The sequence below is a fragment of the Anastrepha ludens genome, chromosome 2 (assembly GCF_028408465.1).
Source record: "Anastrepha ludens isolate Willacy chromosome 2, idAnaLude1.1, whole genome shotgun sequence".
NCBI lineage: Eukaryota > Metazoa > Arthropoda > Insecta > Diptera > Tephritidae > Anastrepha > Anastrepha ludens.
The window spans coordinates 96639739-96652282 of record NC_071498.1 but is presented as its reverse complement, the minus strand read 5'-3'; the positions used below and the strand labels follow the sequence as shown (position 1 = coordinate 96652282).

Below are 12544 nucleotides of genomic sequence, written 5' to 3'. Positions count from 1 at the left end.
ATTCGCCATTGCCAACGTGCAAAGGTCCAAAAATCTTACGCAGAATCTTTCTCTCGAACACTCCAAGCGTCGCTTCATCGGATGTTGTCATCGTCCACGCTTCTGCGCCATACGTTAGGACGGGCATGATGAGAGTCTTGTAGAGTGTTAGTTTTGTTCGTCGAGAGAGGACTTTACTGCTCAGTTGCCTACTTAGTCCAAAGTAGCACTTGTTGGCAAGAGAGATTCTACGTTGGATTTCAAGGCTGACATTGTTATCGGTGTTAATGCTGGTTCCTAAATAGACGAAGTCTTTTACAACCTCGAAATTATAACTGTCTACAGTGACGTGGGTGCCGATACGCGAGTGCGCCGACTGTTTGTTTGAAGACAGGAGGTACTTCGTTTTGTCCTCGTAGACAGGAGGTACTTCGTTTTGTCCTCGTTCATATACAGCTATTGAAAAATTGTACTCTTTCAATCAAATACGCCCCAAAATAAACCCTTCACAAAGGACTAAAAAATTCATGATTTGAATAAAATCTTTATTTACAAAGTTGAGAAATAAAATCGATTTGCGTATTTAGGTGGTTAGGTTAGGTTAAGTTGTAATGGTTGTTCAGAGAGTAGGGCCCACTTGGACGAAATAGTTTGGTTCGTCCTTTGTGATACCATTGAAGGAGAAAGAAGGGGGAGGAAGGGAAGGGATGGGGAGTGGTGAGTGTTTGTGGACTACGAACGGTGACTAGTCCGCGGTTGTGTTAACCTCATTATGCTGCTGATGTAGTTCAGCAGATTTTTGTTATCAACACCTGCAACACCTGCAGGCGCAGAAAAGAAGTGAGAACCAAGATACTTGAATCTTAGTCCCGCGAAGGCTGGGCAGCTAAGGAGCAAGTGCTGAGATGATTCCACCTCATCCTCCATACAGCTGACGCAAAAAGCACTCGAAGTAATTCCGAGTCTCACGGCATGTGTACCTCGCGGACAGTGCCCCGTGATGATGCCCACGAAATTTGAGAGATGACATTTTGTCAACCCCAGGATATCCCTCGAACGCCTCCTATCCAAACGTGGCCAGAAGGACTTCGCGACCCTACACGTTCGTGTACTTGCCCAGCGTTCGCTGAGTTGGTGCATAGCGCATCCTTCCAGGAGTAGAGCGCAGGTTGTCAAGGGGATCTAGGATTTAGGTGGTACTTATTTTTGTATTTTTCCCACACTAAAGGACTACCCTAATCAATATGCCCGGTCGCTAACGTTTAGACTCATTAGAGCCGCCTCACTGACTTAAGAAACCTTATGATAGACAGAAACAATAAACTTTAAACATTAAAGATCTGAATTTGAAAACTACACCTGACAAGCCTGCGATATAAATCACCTCACTTTATTAGTTTTTTCGTGAGGTGTTTCTTAAACTTTTTACTGCTTTTGGACGTTTTTCTGTCTGTTAGTGTATTTTATAATACAGAGTAAAAGCCGCAGAGAAATATAGAAAGTAATGCTGAAAATTATTTATTATGTTTAAATTTGAATGGCTCGCTGACTTTCGTGGGAAAAACAAAATTTATGTTAACGCACTAATTAAACCATTTAGCATGATGACTACACTAGCTTACAGCAAACAAACAAGAAAAAAATACAAAAACCAGACAATCCAATTTCTATGTTCATGATGTAGTGTTCGAAATTTGGCATAATATAGGTTTTTGATTAAAGAAAAAGGTAGACCATAAACATTTCTAATATCGGAGAATCCGTTAACCAACCAAAACAAGTGATATATCAAATTAAAGGTAATTAAGTTTTCTATATTTCATCTATGCTTTATTTTCAGTAAAATTTAACGTTTACTTATAAAATTGAAAAAGATGTCGTTTTCCAAAGTATGAAAATTTTCTATCTATATTCTAGAAAATATATAAGAAAACAATTTTAAATAATTTTCTAAACCTAACATATGTATCTATTTATTTGGCGGCGGTTGCCTTAGCCGAATATATGTACGTACGTGACTACAATTTAAAAATGCGCACGTCCGACTATCCGAATATAATAGAAAAAAGTTGCTTCTAATACCGGTCGCCCCTCGGCAAATATTGGGAAGCATCCGAGTGTATTATCGCCTTGAAAAAACTCCTCATTAACAGTATGTCGTTCGAAGGGGGCGTAAAAGTGTAGGTCCCTCCATTTGTGGAAAAACATCAAGACACCACAAATAGGAGGAGGAGCTCGGCCAAACACCAAATAAAGGGTGTAAACTCCTATATATATATTATATATGCGATACATCATTCTTGTATAAACATAGGTATATATATACGTATATAAAATATTATAACGTCAGCAAATCACCTGATTCTGTCAAATTCACTAAGAGCGGGATAGCGGTTCGTGGATGTTGCCACCTTCTACAGTCACCGACGTAGACGCAGTCCCCTGTCAGTTGTTATGATCAAACTAATGAAGGCCCCATGTAAATGAAAAATTACTTCCCTTCCGTATCGTAGATTTTGTCGCAGGATTTTTGAAAATTCCTCTCAGGATTGCTCTCTTGCCACACAGTTTTGTCAAACAATACATTTCAAAATCATTTACAAAATAAACTCAGAAAAATTTTAATTTTTATTAAAATAACTTAAAAACAATGTTGAATAATGATAATTATAGATAAATGAATTATTTCCATTTGGTGGTTTTTGGCTTTGGTTTATTAAACAATGAAAAATTGTAACTGATAACGCGGATGTGTGAAAAATCGTGTATGCAAAAATATCAATGGCAACATTGTGTCGGTACAACCAAACACAAACGCACACAAGCCGATGTATTGTATAAATATGTAACTAAAAGAACTCAGTTTTTTTCTACGGTATAAGGTTTGCTCAATTGCGGTAACTGACGACCATACGTTGGTCAGTGTGCGCACCTTAAGTTTTGCTCAATTTTGTGTATCCTACGGGCAACGGAAAGGCACTACGATACGTTGGTGAGTGTGAGCACCGTAAGATACATGATATACATATACATATAGAGTATCTATTTAGTTAATTTTAGTTAGTACATCTAAATTTGATATTATTTTCTACATATTCTAATATGTATATGTCAAAGCATATGTACATTACAAAACCCATTAATATTTAAATGAACTATATGTTATTAAAATTAAATACTTCATAATAATGGGAGTATTGGGGCAGTTATTAAAAGTTAGCTTTAAAAATTCTGGAGAGAATTGCTTTATTACGTGTTCAACAAATTTTTAAATCGATTACAGAAATTCGTTTAACTTATTTAACGCTTAAGGGGTTATACGCAGTTATGAAGCAAATAAAAGACGGATTGTCAAGGATTTATCCTGAAGAAACTTCAGAATATTTTAATTTGAAAATTTTTGGCGGTTATAAAAGTATCCTTCAAGAACGTAACAAAAATTTTTATTTATGAAAATGTTGATTATAGAGCGCGCTGCAGGCGATTTCTGGAACCTCCTTTAAAAAAGACGATTTACGGTGTACATCGTAACTCAGGATTGGATTATCTGAAATCAAAAAACCAAACAAATTTTGTTAATATATTAGATTATCTAGTAATTAATCGTTCGGCTAATCAAAATAGTGAATTTTCACAAAATGGCAGCTTTTAAAAGAAATGATTTCGATTTTTACGTTAAAATTTGGCCGTAAATTGATTATAAAATGGAAAATAAGTATCAGATTTACAAAAGGAACGATTAATTACTAGAAAATGTATCTTTAAAGATTGAGTTGAAACAGTTGACCGATCAAACAAGCCGTTTTCGAGATATCGTGTACACCGACTTGAAAAATGCCGTTTTGAAAAAAACACGTTTAAAGTTTCAATACCTACCTTAAAACGTGCCGAGGCATCTCTACATATTTAGGTATAACTCCGAAGGTATTGCTTAGATCTACTTCAAATTTCGTGCGTATACTTTTGAATATATGTACATTACAAAAATGCAATAAAAAAATCGATTTTTTTGAAAGTCATAACTGCGTATAACCCCTTAAAACGGAATTTTTCACAGACCTATGATCGAGCTTGCACGCTAGCAGTGCCGCAGAAAGATAAGTGTATCGAGCACCCCAGTTTCCATTTGCATCACTGCTTCATTGTAACCTGCACAACTGGCGTAAAGTTGGCACTTACATATGTATAATTTGCAACGATGAAGGATACGGATATATAAAGTGCTCCGCACACATACTCTCCTTTGTTTTATACTGCCTACATCGGTTTCCACAATTTTGGGTACTTTAAAAAAAATACACCATTTCCATATCCAACCTTTCACACACAAAACACATTTGCCTATTTTTTATTTATTTATATAGCTTCTTTCAAAATAGTATTTCAACTTCAAATCAAATATTTAACTCATAATAAGAATGTAAACAGTGAAATATAGATATAAGCAAAATTCCAAGGCGAATTGAGTACTATAGGTGGTGTCTTCCAAAAACAGTTTATTTTTTTCGCCATTTTGACAAATTCGGAAAGTGCAATCTCTAATTTCATTATTCTTGTATAGATACATTTGGCTACACTTTCGTATCCTCTACATTGTGGTTGGCGTTCTTCACAGTACTACTATTTTGTTCGTGCTTGTTATAACAACATAAAAATCAAAGCGAACTCGTACAAGGTTGGCATGGTGAAACAATTTTTAGAGGTGTACTACCTAGCAGACCCTTATTCGGCTCTTAGCGAATTTTACAGATATGCCGACGTCATACGTTTTGTGTTTCACTAAGCTAAAGCTAAATTTTGTGAAGCACAAAACGAATGGCGTAGAATCTAGGGTTCCCCTGAAATTTTTTTTTCACCATGCCTAACGAGCAATCCTTGCAAGGTTGTAACAGTGGTACAAAAATAAAATTTACATGAGTTTGGTTTATACATTTTGATGGTTTGAATGTCAAAATCCACTTATCACTTACGAAACCCAAAAATTTCAATTATGTTACAAACGAAAACACATTCAACCCCAGAAAGCAAAAAAAGCAGCCGTTCCATTACACCAGTTTAAATGAGTACACATTGAAAAAAAATTGTTCAGCGAGTGAATACCGTTACTTGGCAAATTACAGCTTTGGTAAATTTGACAGGGTTGAGCGAAATAGTTTTTCTGCAAGTTGAGCATAATTGTTTGGCTTTTTTTCTCATTTTAGCAACAGCAGCACGTGCGTCCACAAAATCCACATAAGAGTACATATTGTAACTCCAAGAACATTTGCAAGGCTGAATTGCGAAAAATCCGTCAGGCATAAAATACAAGTACATTATAGTAATTTTAGTGTATGTACTTGTAAGCGCGGGAAAAGTGCAAGTGCAAGTGCGATTATATCAAGGTGGTTGTAGGACACGGAGCTACAGCAGAAACAGCTAGTTGATACAATAGTAGTAGTTGTTGTAGGCAATAGTAGTAGGAATAGGTGTTGAGAAACCAAAAACAATATGTTCTACTTGATCGGATTGGGGCTTGGCGACCCGACTGACATTACAGTGAAAGGCCTTGAGATTGTAAAGGCGTGCGCGCGAGTATACCTGGAAATATATACTTCTATACTGGGTTGCCCCCAGGAAGAGCTAGTAAGTGGGATTTTTTCTTTTATTGATTTTTATAAATTGTACATAAATTGTATTTTGAACTTGAATCAGGAAACCTTCTATGGACGTCCACTGCTGTTGGCAGATCGTGATCTAGTCGAACAAGGTGCAGATCAAATATTAAGAGGAGCTGCCGAGGAAGACATTGCATTGTTAGTAGTTGGGGATCCGTTTGGTGCTACTACTCATACTGATTTAATACTTCGCGCCAAAGAGAAAAGAATTCCGTGCAAGGTCGTACATAATGCGTCTATTCTGAATGCTATTGGGTGTTGCGGTCTACAGCTTTATAAATTTGGTGAGACTGTATCGATACCATATTGGGATGAGACATGGAAGCCAGATAGTTTTTATGACAAAATCAAATTAAATAGGCTGCACAATATGCATACTCTGTGCTTACTGGACATCAAAGTTAAAGAACCTACTCCGGAGAGCCTCATGCGTCGGCGGAAAGAATATCAACCGCCACGTTTTATGACTGTTGCTGAAGCTGCGCAACAATTGATGGCTATTGTTGAAAAGAAAGATGCGCTGGAACGCAACACTATTCTTAATGAATTTTCACTGTGCGTGGGACTAGCACGGGTGGGACAAGATAGTCAACGTATAATTGTGGGCACACTACGTGAATTAAGCCAAACTGATCTCGGTGGCCCTTTACATTCTTTAGTGATACCTGCTAAAGAAATGCATCCACTTGAAGTGGAATTTCTACAACAATATGCCACATTAAAATTGGAGGATTACAATCACTGAAAACAGCTTTAAGGAAGATTGACATCGCATATTGGTTCACCCAAAATGACTCCACTGTGATTTGACAATTTCTTCGCAGCAATTCATACGCAACAACAATCAAAAGCGGATCCTCCTAAATGTAATTAATTATAAGAAAATCAAACAATTGAATGCTGTTAAATGGTAATCCACTTAGTTGTTTTTATAATTATGTATGTCGTACTATATGGTGAACAATGTTGTGCATTTGTTTAATTAATTGATGTAAGCCTAAACTCGTTATAAGCACAGTTCAACATTTGGAGAAAGTTTGCTAACTTCTCTGTGTATTGTAATTCATTAAAGGGGAATATAATTATTTTTCCTATAAAATTCTTTAAATACAATTCTCCCACGTAGAGCATTTATTTCTGTTCTGAGACTAATAATTTAAAAATATAAACCACGAGCACGTCGTCCGGATCCTTGACGATCATAAAGTACATTGAATTTGTTGACAAAGTGGTTCATATCGTTGCAGCCTTTGGTCATTGCGCCCAAATAACTTATGAGGGCAACATCGTTGCATTGAGTGTACAACTCCTCCTGAAAAGCGGGACCTTTCATTACAGGTAGTCGATGGCTTAATGCATATGCGTCACGTAAAATCTCTTGGTTTGCCGCCAGTTTACCATCCTCAACGTCTTTAATATATTTCAAAACTATTTGGATACGTTTATTTAACATTTTTATAGCGCTATCTTGCGCCACCAAATGTTCAGCAACTACAGATTTTTCTCCAGTCTCGTTAGTGGACATGCGCGCTACGTGATCAACACCGATTCGTTCAGCTTCTTCGGTTGCCAATGTGTATGTCAGTGGAACAAACAACATTGTAGCTTCTCCACCTACTAATTCGATGGTGGACTCGTACAACTTGAGTGGTAGTTGATCAACGCTTCGTGACGATGGGTTCAATTGCAATAAAATAGGGCATTCGTTAATTTGAGCCATTTGTTTTTGGATGTGAATATCAAGGAGTGTGGGAGCCTCATCAGTAGTGTACCATCCTATGAAATCTAAATCGCTAAATACCTAGAATAATATCAATATTAAAAATAATTAAAAATATATATTTTTCGTCATATACGATTTTTTACGTACCTGCTTGAATTGCTGTTCCTTCGTTTGATAATACACCCGATTGATGATAACATCTTTTCCCACCCTGTCCACTCTTAGTTCGAATGAATTCATCACTTCAATATTACGACCTTTTTGCTTGCCTATCAAAGCGCCGAACACCTGACAAGTTTCACCCGCTTGTGCACGTATGCGCGTCCAATGTTCGGAAATATTCAATATTACCAAAGGATGTAAGGAGGCCGTAACTGACGGCGTTGTGCCTGGTCCAGCCATGATGCTGATGTTCGAACATTTCGGATTATGACTGCATGATGGTTCAAAGTTTAAGTTAGTATCCAAGTCAACGTCCATGTGCTCCATTTTAATGTTTATTTCTTTGTTGAATATGAAATTGCGATCTTCCTCAAAAGCCGCAACAATTTCGTCAGGCACAGGGTAGCCAACTCTATAGTATGTGAAACAGCTGTATGGTTCTACATTTTTCACTCCCTGCAACTGGTTTCCCTGTTAAAGTAGGGTTGATATTTATAAAACGGCTTAAATTTGAACATAAATCACAAGTGTTACTTTGTTCCTCCAAATAACTGTCATCAAATATTTTATGAAATGACACGCTTGGTTAGGAAATCCTAACCAGTGCATATGTACATAAATCAAGACTACTCCCGAAATACATTTTTTTCGTCTCCCAAAAATTATTAATTATCCATTTATATACAATAGTTGAAGACACTGAAAACGTTAACATTATATAAAGCTGCTTACATGATTGCTTCTTTCACAGATGATTTGTTTTATGTGAAAAAGTTGCCTACATTGTTTAAACGATTCGATTTTTAGGTGAACAGGAATTGGGTATTTTGTAAGTGAAATTACGTTAAAACTCGAGATTTTGTTGTTGTTGTAGCAGCATAAACATTCCCCATACATAAAGGGTAGTTAAGTTTCAAGGGCCGGTGTTGATTTTGAATAAAATACATTTTTTTTTAGGAAATTATTGTCATTTCTCTTTATTATGATAATATTGGTATAGCTCAATTACGTATGGAACAAAATATAGGCCAAATGGCCGCCGCGGCCTCGGCGGCACACCTCCATCCGATGGTCCAAATTTTCGATGACGCTGAGGTATAATTGAGGTTCTATGCCGTTAATGTGCCGAATTATCTTATCCTTTAGCTCTTGAATTGCTGCTGGCTTATCGACGTACACCTTTTCTTTCAAATAACCCCAAAGAAAGAAGTACAACGGTCGTTGACGTTTAGGTGTGGTTCATATTCAACATCGGCCCTTGAAATTTAACCACCCTTTATATGGGGAATGCTGCTGAAGTGACAGACCTTGGCCGGATATAAATCCGGGTCGTTCCGGTAACGTAGAATCAATTGCCGTAGGAACTTAAAACTCGAAATAATATCACTTGGTTCTAAAAGCTTTGAATTCCATGCTTTCTATGCATTTTCTTATAGGTATATTTGCCATCGTAGATTTCTCACTTTTCTGCTCGCTTGACAAAAAATTTAACCCGGAAATATCGTTTAATATAATATATTAATAATAATAACAATGAATTATAAATGTGCAATAGCGCATATAGCTTTTGATGAAATTCAAATGTACATTTGCTATACCAAAATTCTCTACCTAAATGCAACTAAGCAACTCTGCAATCTACGAAATTTGGATAATTGGAAGAACACTTTTGGAGTGTTGAAAATAAATCCGATTGCAATGCGACTCTGTAGCACATACACATTAACATGTGTGTATACAAATTCATATTGCCATGTCATTTTCTATGTTTAAAATTGAAGTCAGTTACTAAAATAAAGCGAAGTGAACAGGTTATGGGCCCAGCCACGAGGGTCTCGCGCTTTGAGTAATCGGGATATCAGTGAATTAGAAGTTGTTCGAGAATCTGAAACTTGAGTGAATTGTGTGCGGTCACCATGGGGTCCATGTACCAAATTGAAAAATTAGATGAAGGTAACTATGACTCCTGGAGCATCCAAATGCGCAGCGTGTTGGTGCATGCAGAGATATGGATGGTGATAGACGGAGAGCGACCAGTAGCAGATGCGGCGAGCTGGGATGCACTCGACAAAAAGGCATTGGCAATGATCACGTTGAGCGTGAAGCCATCGCAGTTGTGCTACTTAAAGAACTGTGCGACAGCGGCGAGCGCATGGAAGAAGCTCAAGGATGTGCATTAACCCAGTGGTCCAGTGAGGAAGGTGTGCCTGTATAAGCAGTTGCTTGGTTTGCGGATGATGGAGGGTGACGTTATGTGCAGCTACATTAATAAGTTTTGCTCAGCGGTGGACAAGCTCTCGGAGCTGGACATTAAACTCAGCGAGGAGCTAGCAGTTATAATGTTGCTTTCAAGCTTGCCTAAGCACTATGAAAATTTTGTGATAGCCATGGAAACACGCGACAATTTGCCTTCGCTAGAAGTATTAAAAATAAAGTTATTGGAAGAAGGTGAGCGCAGGGGTACCGAATCCAAGGCGGTAAATTGCAGCGAGCAACAGGCATTCCATGCAAATACAAAGGCGTTACGGAAGAAGAGAGGGGAAAAGAAAGATGTCGAATGCTACAGGTGCGGGCAGCGCGGTCATTATAAAAATCAATGCAAAAACAAAATCAAAGAAGAATCAACGAAAACGCAACAACAACAACATCGATCATTTACAGTTCTAGCAGCGGCAGATGTAAGTAAGTTGGAAGGTTCGAGTTGGTGTCTAGACAGCGGGGCGACAGCGCACAAGAGTTGCGCGCGTAGTCTTTTTACGAATTATGTTTTCCAAGAAGAGAATGTGGCGTTGGCTGATAATAACGTTATACGTGCAGTAGGCAGAGGCGACGTTATTTTTCGAACTGAATTCTGTGAACTCAAATTACAGAATGTTTTGCATGTACCGCAAATTAAGGGGAATTTCGTGTCGGTTAGTCGAGCCGTCGAACATGGGTGTACAGTTAACTTCAACAACGAGTGTGCGGTTGTAAGTCAGCAAGGCCAGCCAATTTTGAGAGCTGTGAAGAAAAACAAACTGTTTGTAATCGAAAGTAATGGTGACGTATGCTTTAGCACAGTACAGTGCAGTGCGGCAATGTGGCATTTTCGATATGGCCATTTGAATTATGGCAGCCTCATGAAGCTCACCAAGAATATGATGGTGCGTGGCATAGATAACGTAGATTTTTCAGACAAGTCACAGTGTAGGACGTGTATGAAGTGTAAAATACACACTCAACCATTTTCAACAGCGTCAGAAAATCGAGCAACGCAACTACTGGAATTAGTGCATACTGATGTTTGTGGTCCGTTTGAGAAGCGTTCTCTTGGTGGGTCAGCTTATTTTTTAACTTTCATCGACGACATGTCTCGTCGCATATTTACATTTTTTCTCAAGTCAAAGGACGAGGTCTTTGAAAAATTTGTTTCATTTAAAAATATGGTAGAGCGTCAGACTGGACAAAAAATTAAAGTGATACGTAGCGATAACGGACGAGAATACATCAATAAACGTTTTGACGACTTTTTGAAGCAGCATGGCATAACGCGTCAACTAACTGTGCCGTATAGCCCCCAACAGAATGGCGTAGCAGAACGAGCAAATCGCACTCTTGTTGAGATGGCGAGAAGTTTGCTAGTGCATTCTAATATGCCCGAGTTTCTGTGGGCAGAGGCAGTACAGACAGCGGTTTATATTAGAAACAGATCGCCAACTACAGCCTTAGTTGGTATGACACCGTTCGAAGCGTGGAGTGGCAGAAAGCCCAATGTGCAGAATATGCGTATATTCGGGTCAGTGGCTGTTGGTTTGGACAAGACGCATCACAGCAAATTTCAGGCGAAAGGAAAAGAGTACCGTCTGGTAGGGTATTCGTTAGTATCAAAAGCTCTACGATAAAGAAAAACACCAAATCGTAGAAAAACGTGATGTTTTGTTTGATGAACCTCTACACGCAGCCCAAAATGATGACCAGATAGTATTCAATTTTCCAGCAGAAAATTCAACAGCTGATACACCAGGCCATAATAGAGTGAAGCTACTTCCATGTAGTGATGACGATGATCAGCAGGCAGATTCGTTCAGCGATAGTATGGGTAGTGATGAATACGCCAGCGCAGAAGAGTCAGAACTGGTACACAAGCAAGGGGTGAAGGTCGGGCCCGGCAGACCGAAATTAATTCGAACTGGTATGCCAGGACGTCCAAAGAAAGATTACAACATCATCCACGCAGTACAAGCTAAAGAGATACAGTTGCCGCAAACATTTGGTGAAGCATGTGGCAGTAAGCACGGTTCATATTGGCAGGCAGTCATGGACGCAGAATATGAGGCACTGGTGGCGAATGGTACGTGGACGCTGACAGACTTACCCAAAGACCAGAAGGCGATTGGCTGTAAATGGGTTTACACAGTCAAGAGAAACGAAGTTGGTGATGTTAAAAGCCATAAAGCACGATTGGTAGCTAAAGGGTGCTCGCAAAAGTTCGGCGTGAACTATGGTGAAACATTCTCACCGGTGTGTCGGTATGAAACAATACGCTTAATTCTTGCGCTTTCTGTTGAACTGAAACTGCACCTGCATCAAATGGACGTTTGTACAGCATATCTTAATAGCGAGTTAAAAGACGTAGTCTATATGAATCAGCCGGAGGGGTATGCAGACAAGACCTGTCCCGGAAGAGTATTGAGGTTGAACAAGGCGATTTATGGTTTAAAACAAGCAGGAAGGGAGTGGAACTCCATGCTGAATGCAGCGCTAGTTGAAATTGGGTTCACTCAGTGCCAAAACGAGCCATGCTTGTATAAGCAGGACATGAAAGGTAGTCTTTGTTTAATTCTAATTTATGTTGATGATTTGCTTATAGCGTGCCAGAAGAAGACGGATTTGATACAAATCAAGTCAATGATTTCAACAAAGTTTGAATGCGTCGACAAGGGTCAATTGCAGATGTTCTTGGGTATGCAGATACAGCGCGATGGCGATTTAGGCGACATATCGATGAACCAATCACTTTATATCAAAGATATGCTACAGCGTCACA

The 12544-nt window shown here is 38.6% G+C and overlaps 2 protein-coding genes across 3 annotated transcripts; one reads left to right on the top strand and one right to left on the bottom strand.

Annotated features, from left to right (window-relative positions):
- Positions 1–5008: 5008 nt before the first annotated feature.
- LOC128854826 (diphthine methyl ester synthase) lies at positions 5009–6775 on the top strand. Of its 2 annotated transcripts, XM_054089239.1 has the most exons (3): positions 5009–5104; positions 5181–5601; positions 5671–6775. In XM_054089239.1, the coding sequence occupies exons 2-3, from the start codon at positions 5467–5469 to the stop codon at positions 6376–6378; spliced, it is 843 nt and encodes a 280-aa protein (XP_053945214.1). In that variant the 5' UTR covers positions 5009–5104; positions 5181–5466; the 3' UTR covers positions 6379–6775. The 2 variants fall into 2 exon arrangements, with proteins under 2 accessions (XP_053945214.1, XP_053945213.1); XM_054089238.1 differs by lacking the exon at positions 5009–5104 and having other exon boundaries at positions 5111–5601.
- Positions 6532–8091, bottom strand: LOC128854824 (COP9 signalosome complex subunit 6). The gene is made up of 3 exons (XM_054089234.1): positions 8053–8091; positions 7504–7989; positions 6532–7434 (listed from the first exon to the last, which is right to left on the bottom strand). The coding sequence occupies exons 1-3, from the start codon at positions 8074–8076 to the stop codon at positions 6790–6792; spliced, it is 1155 nt and encodes a 384-aa protein (XP_053945209.1). The 5' UTR covers positions 8077–8091; the 3' UTR covers positions 6532–6789.
- Between the last annotated feature and the right edge of the window lie 4453 nt (positions 8092–12544).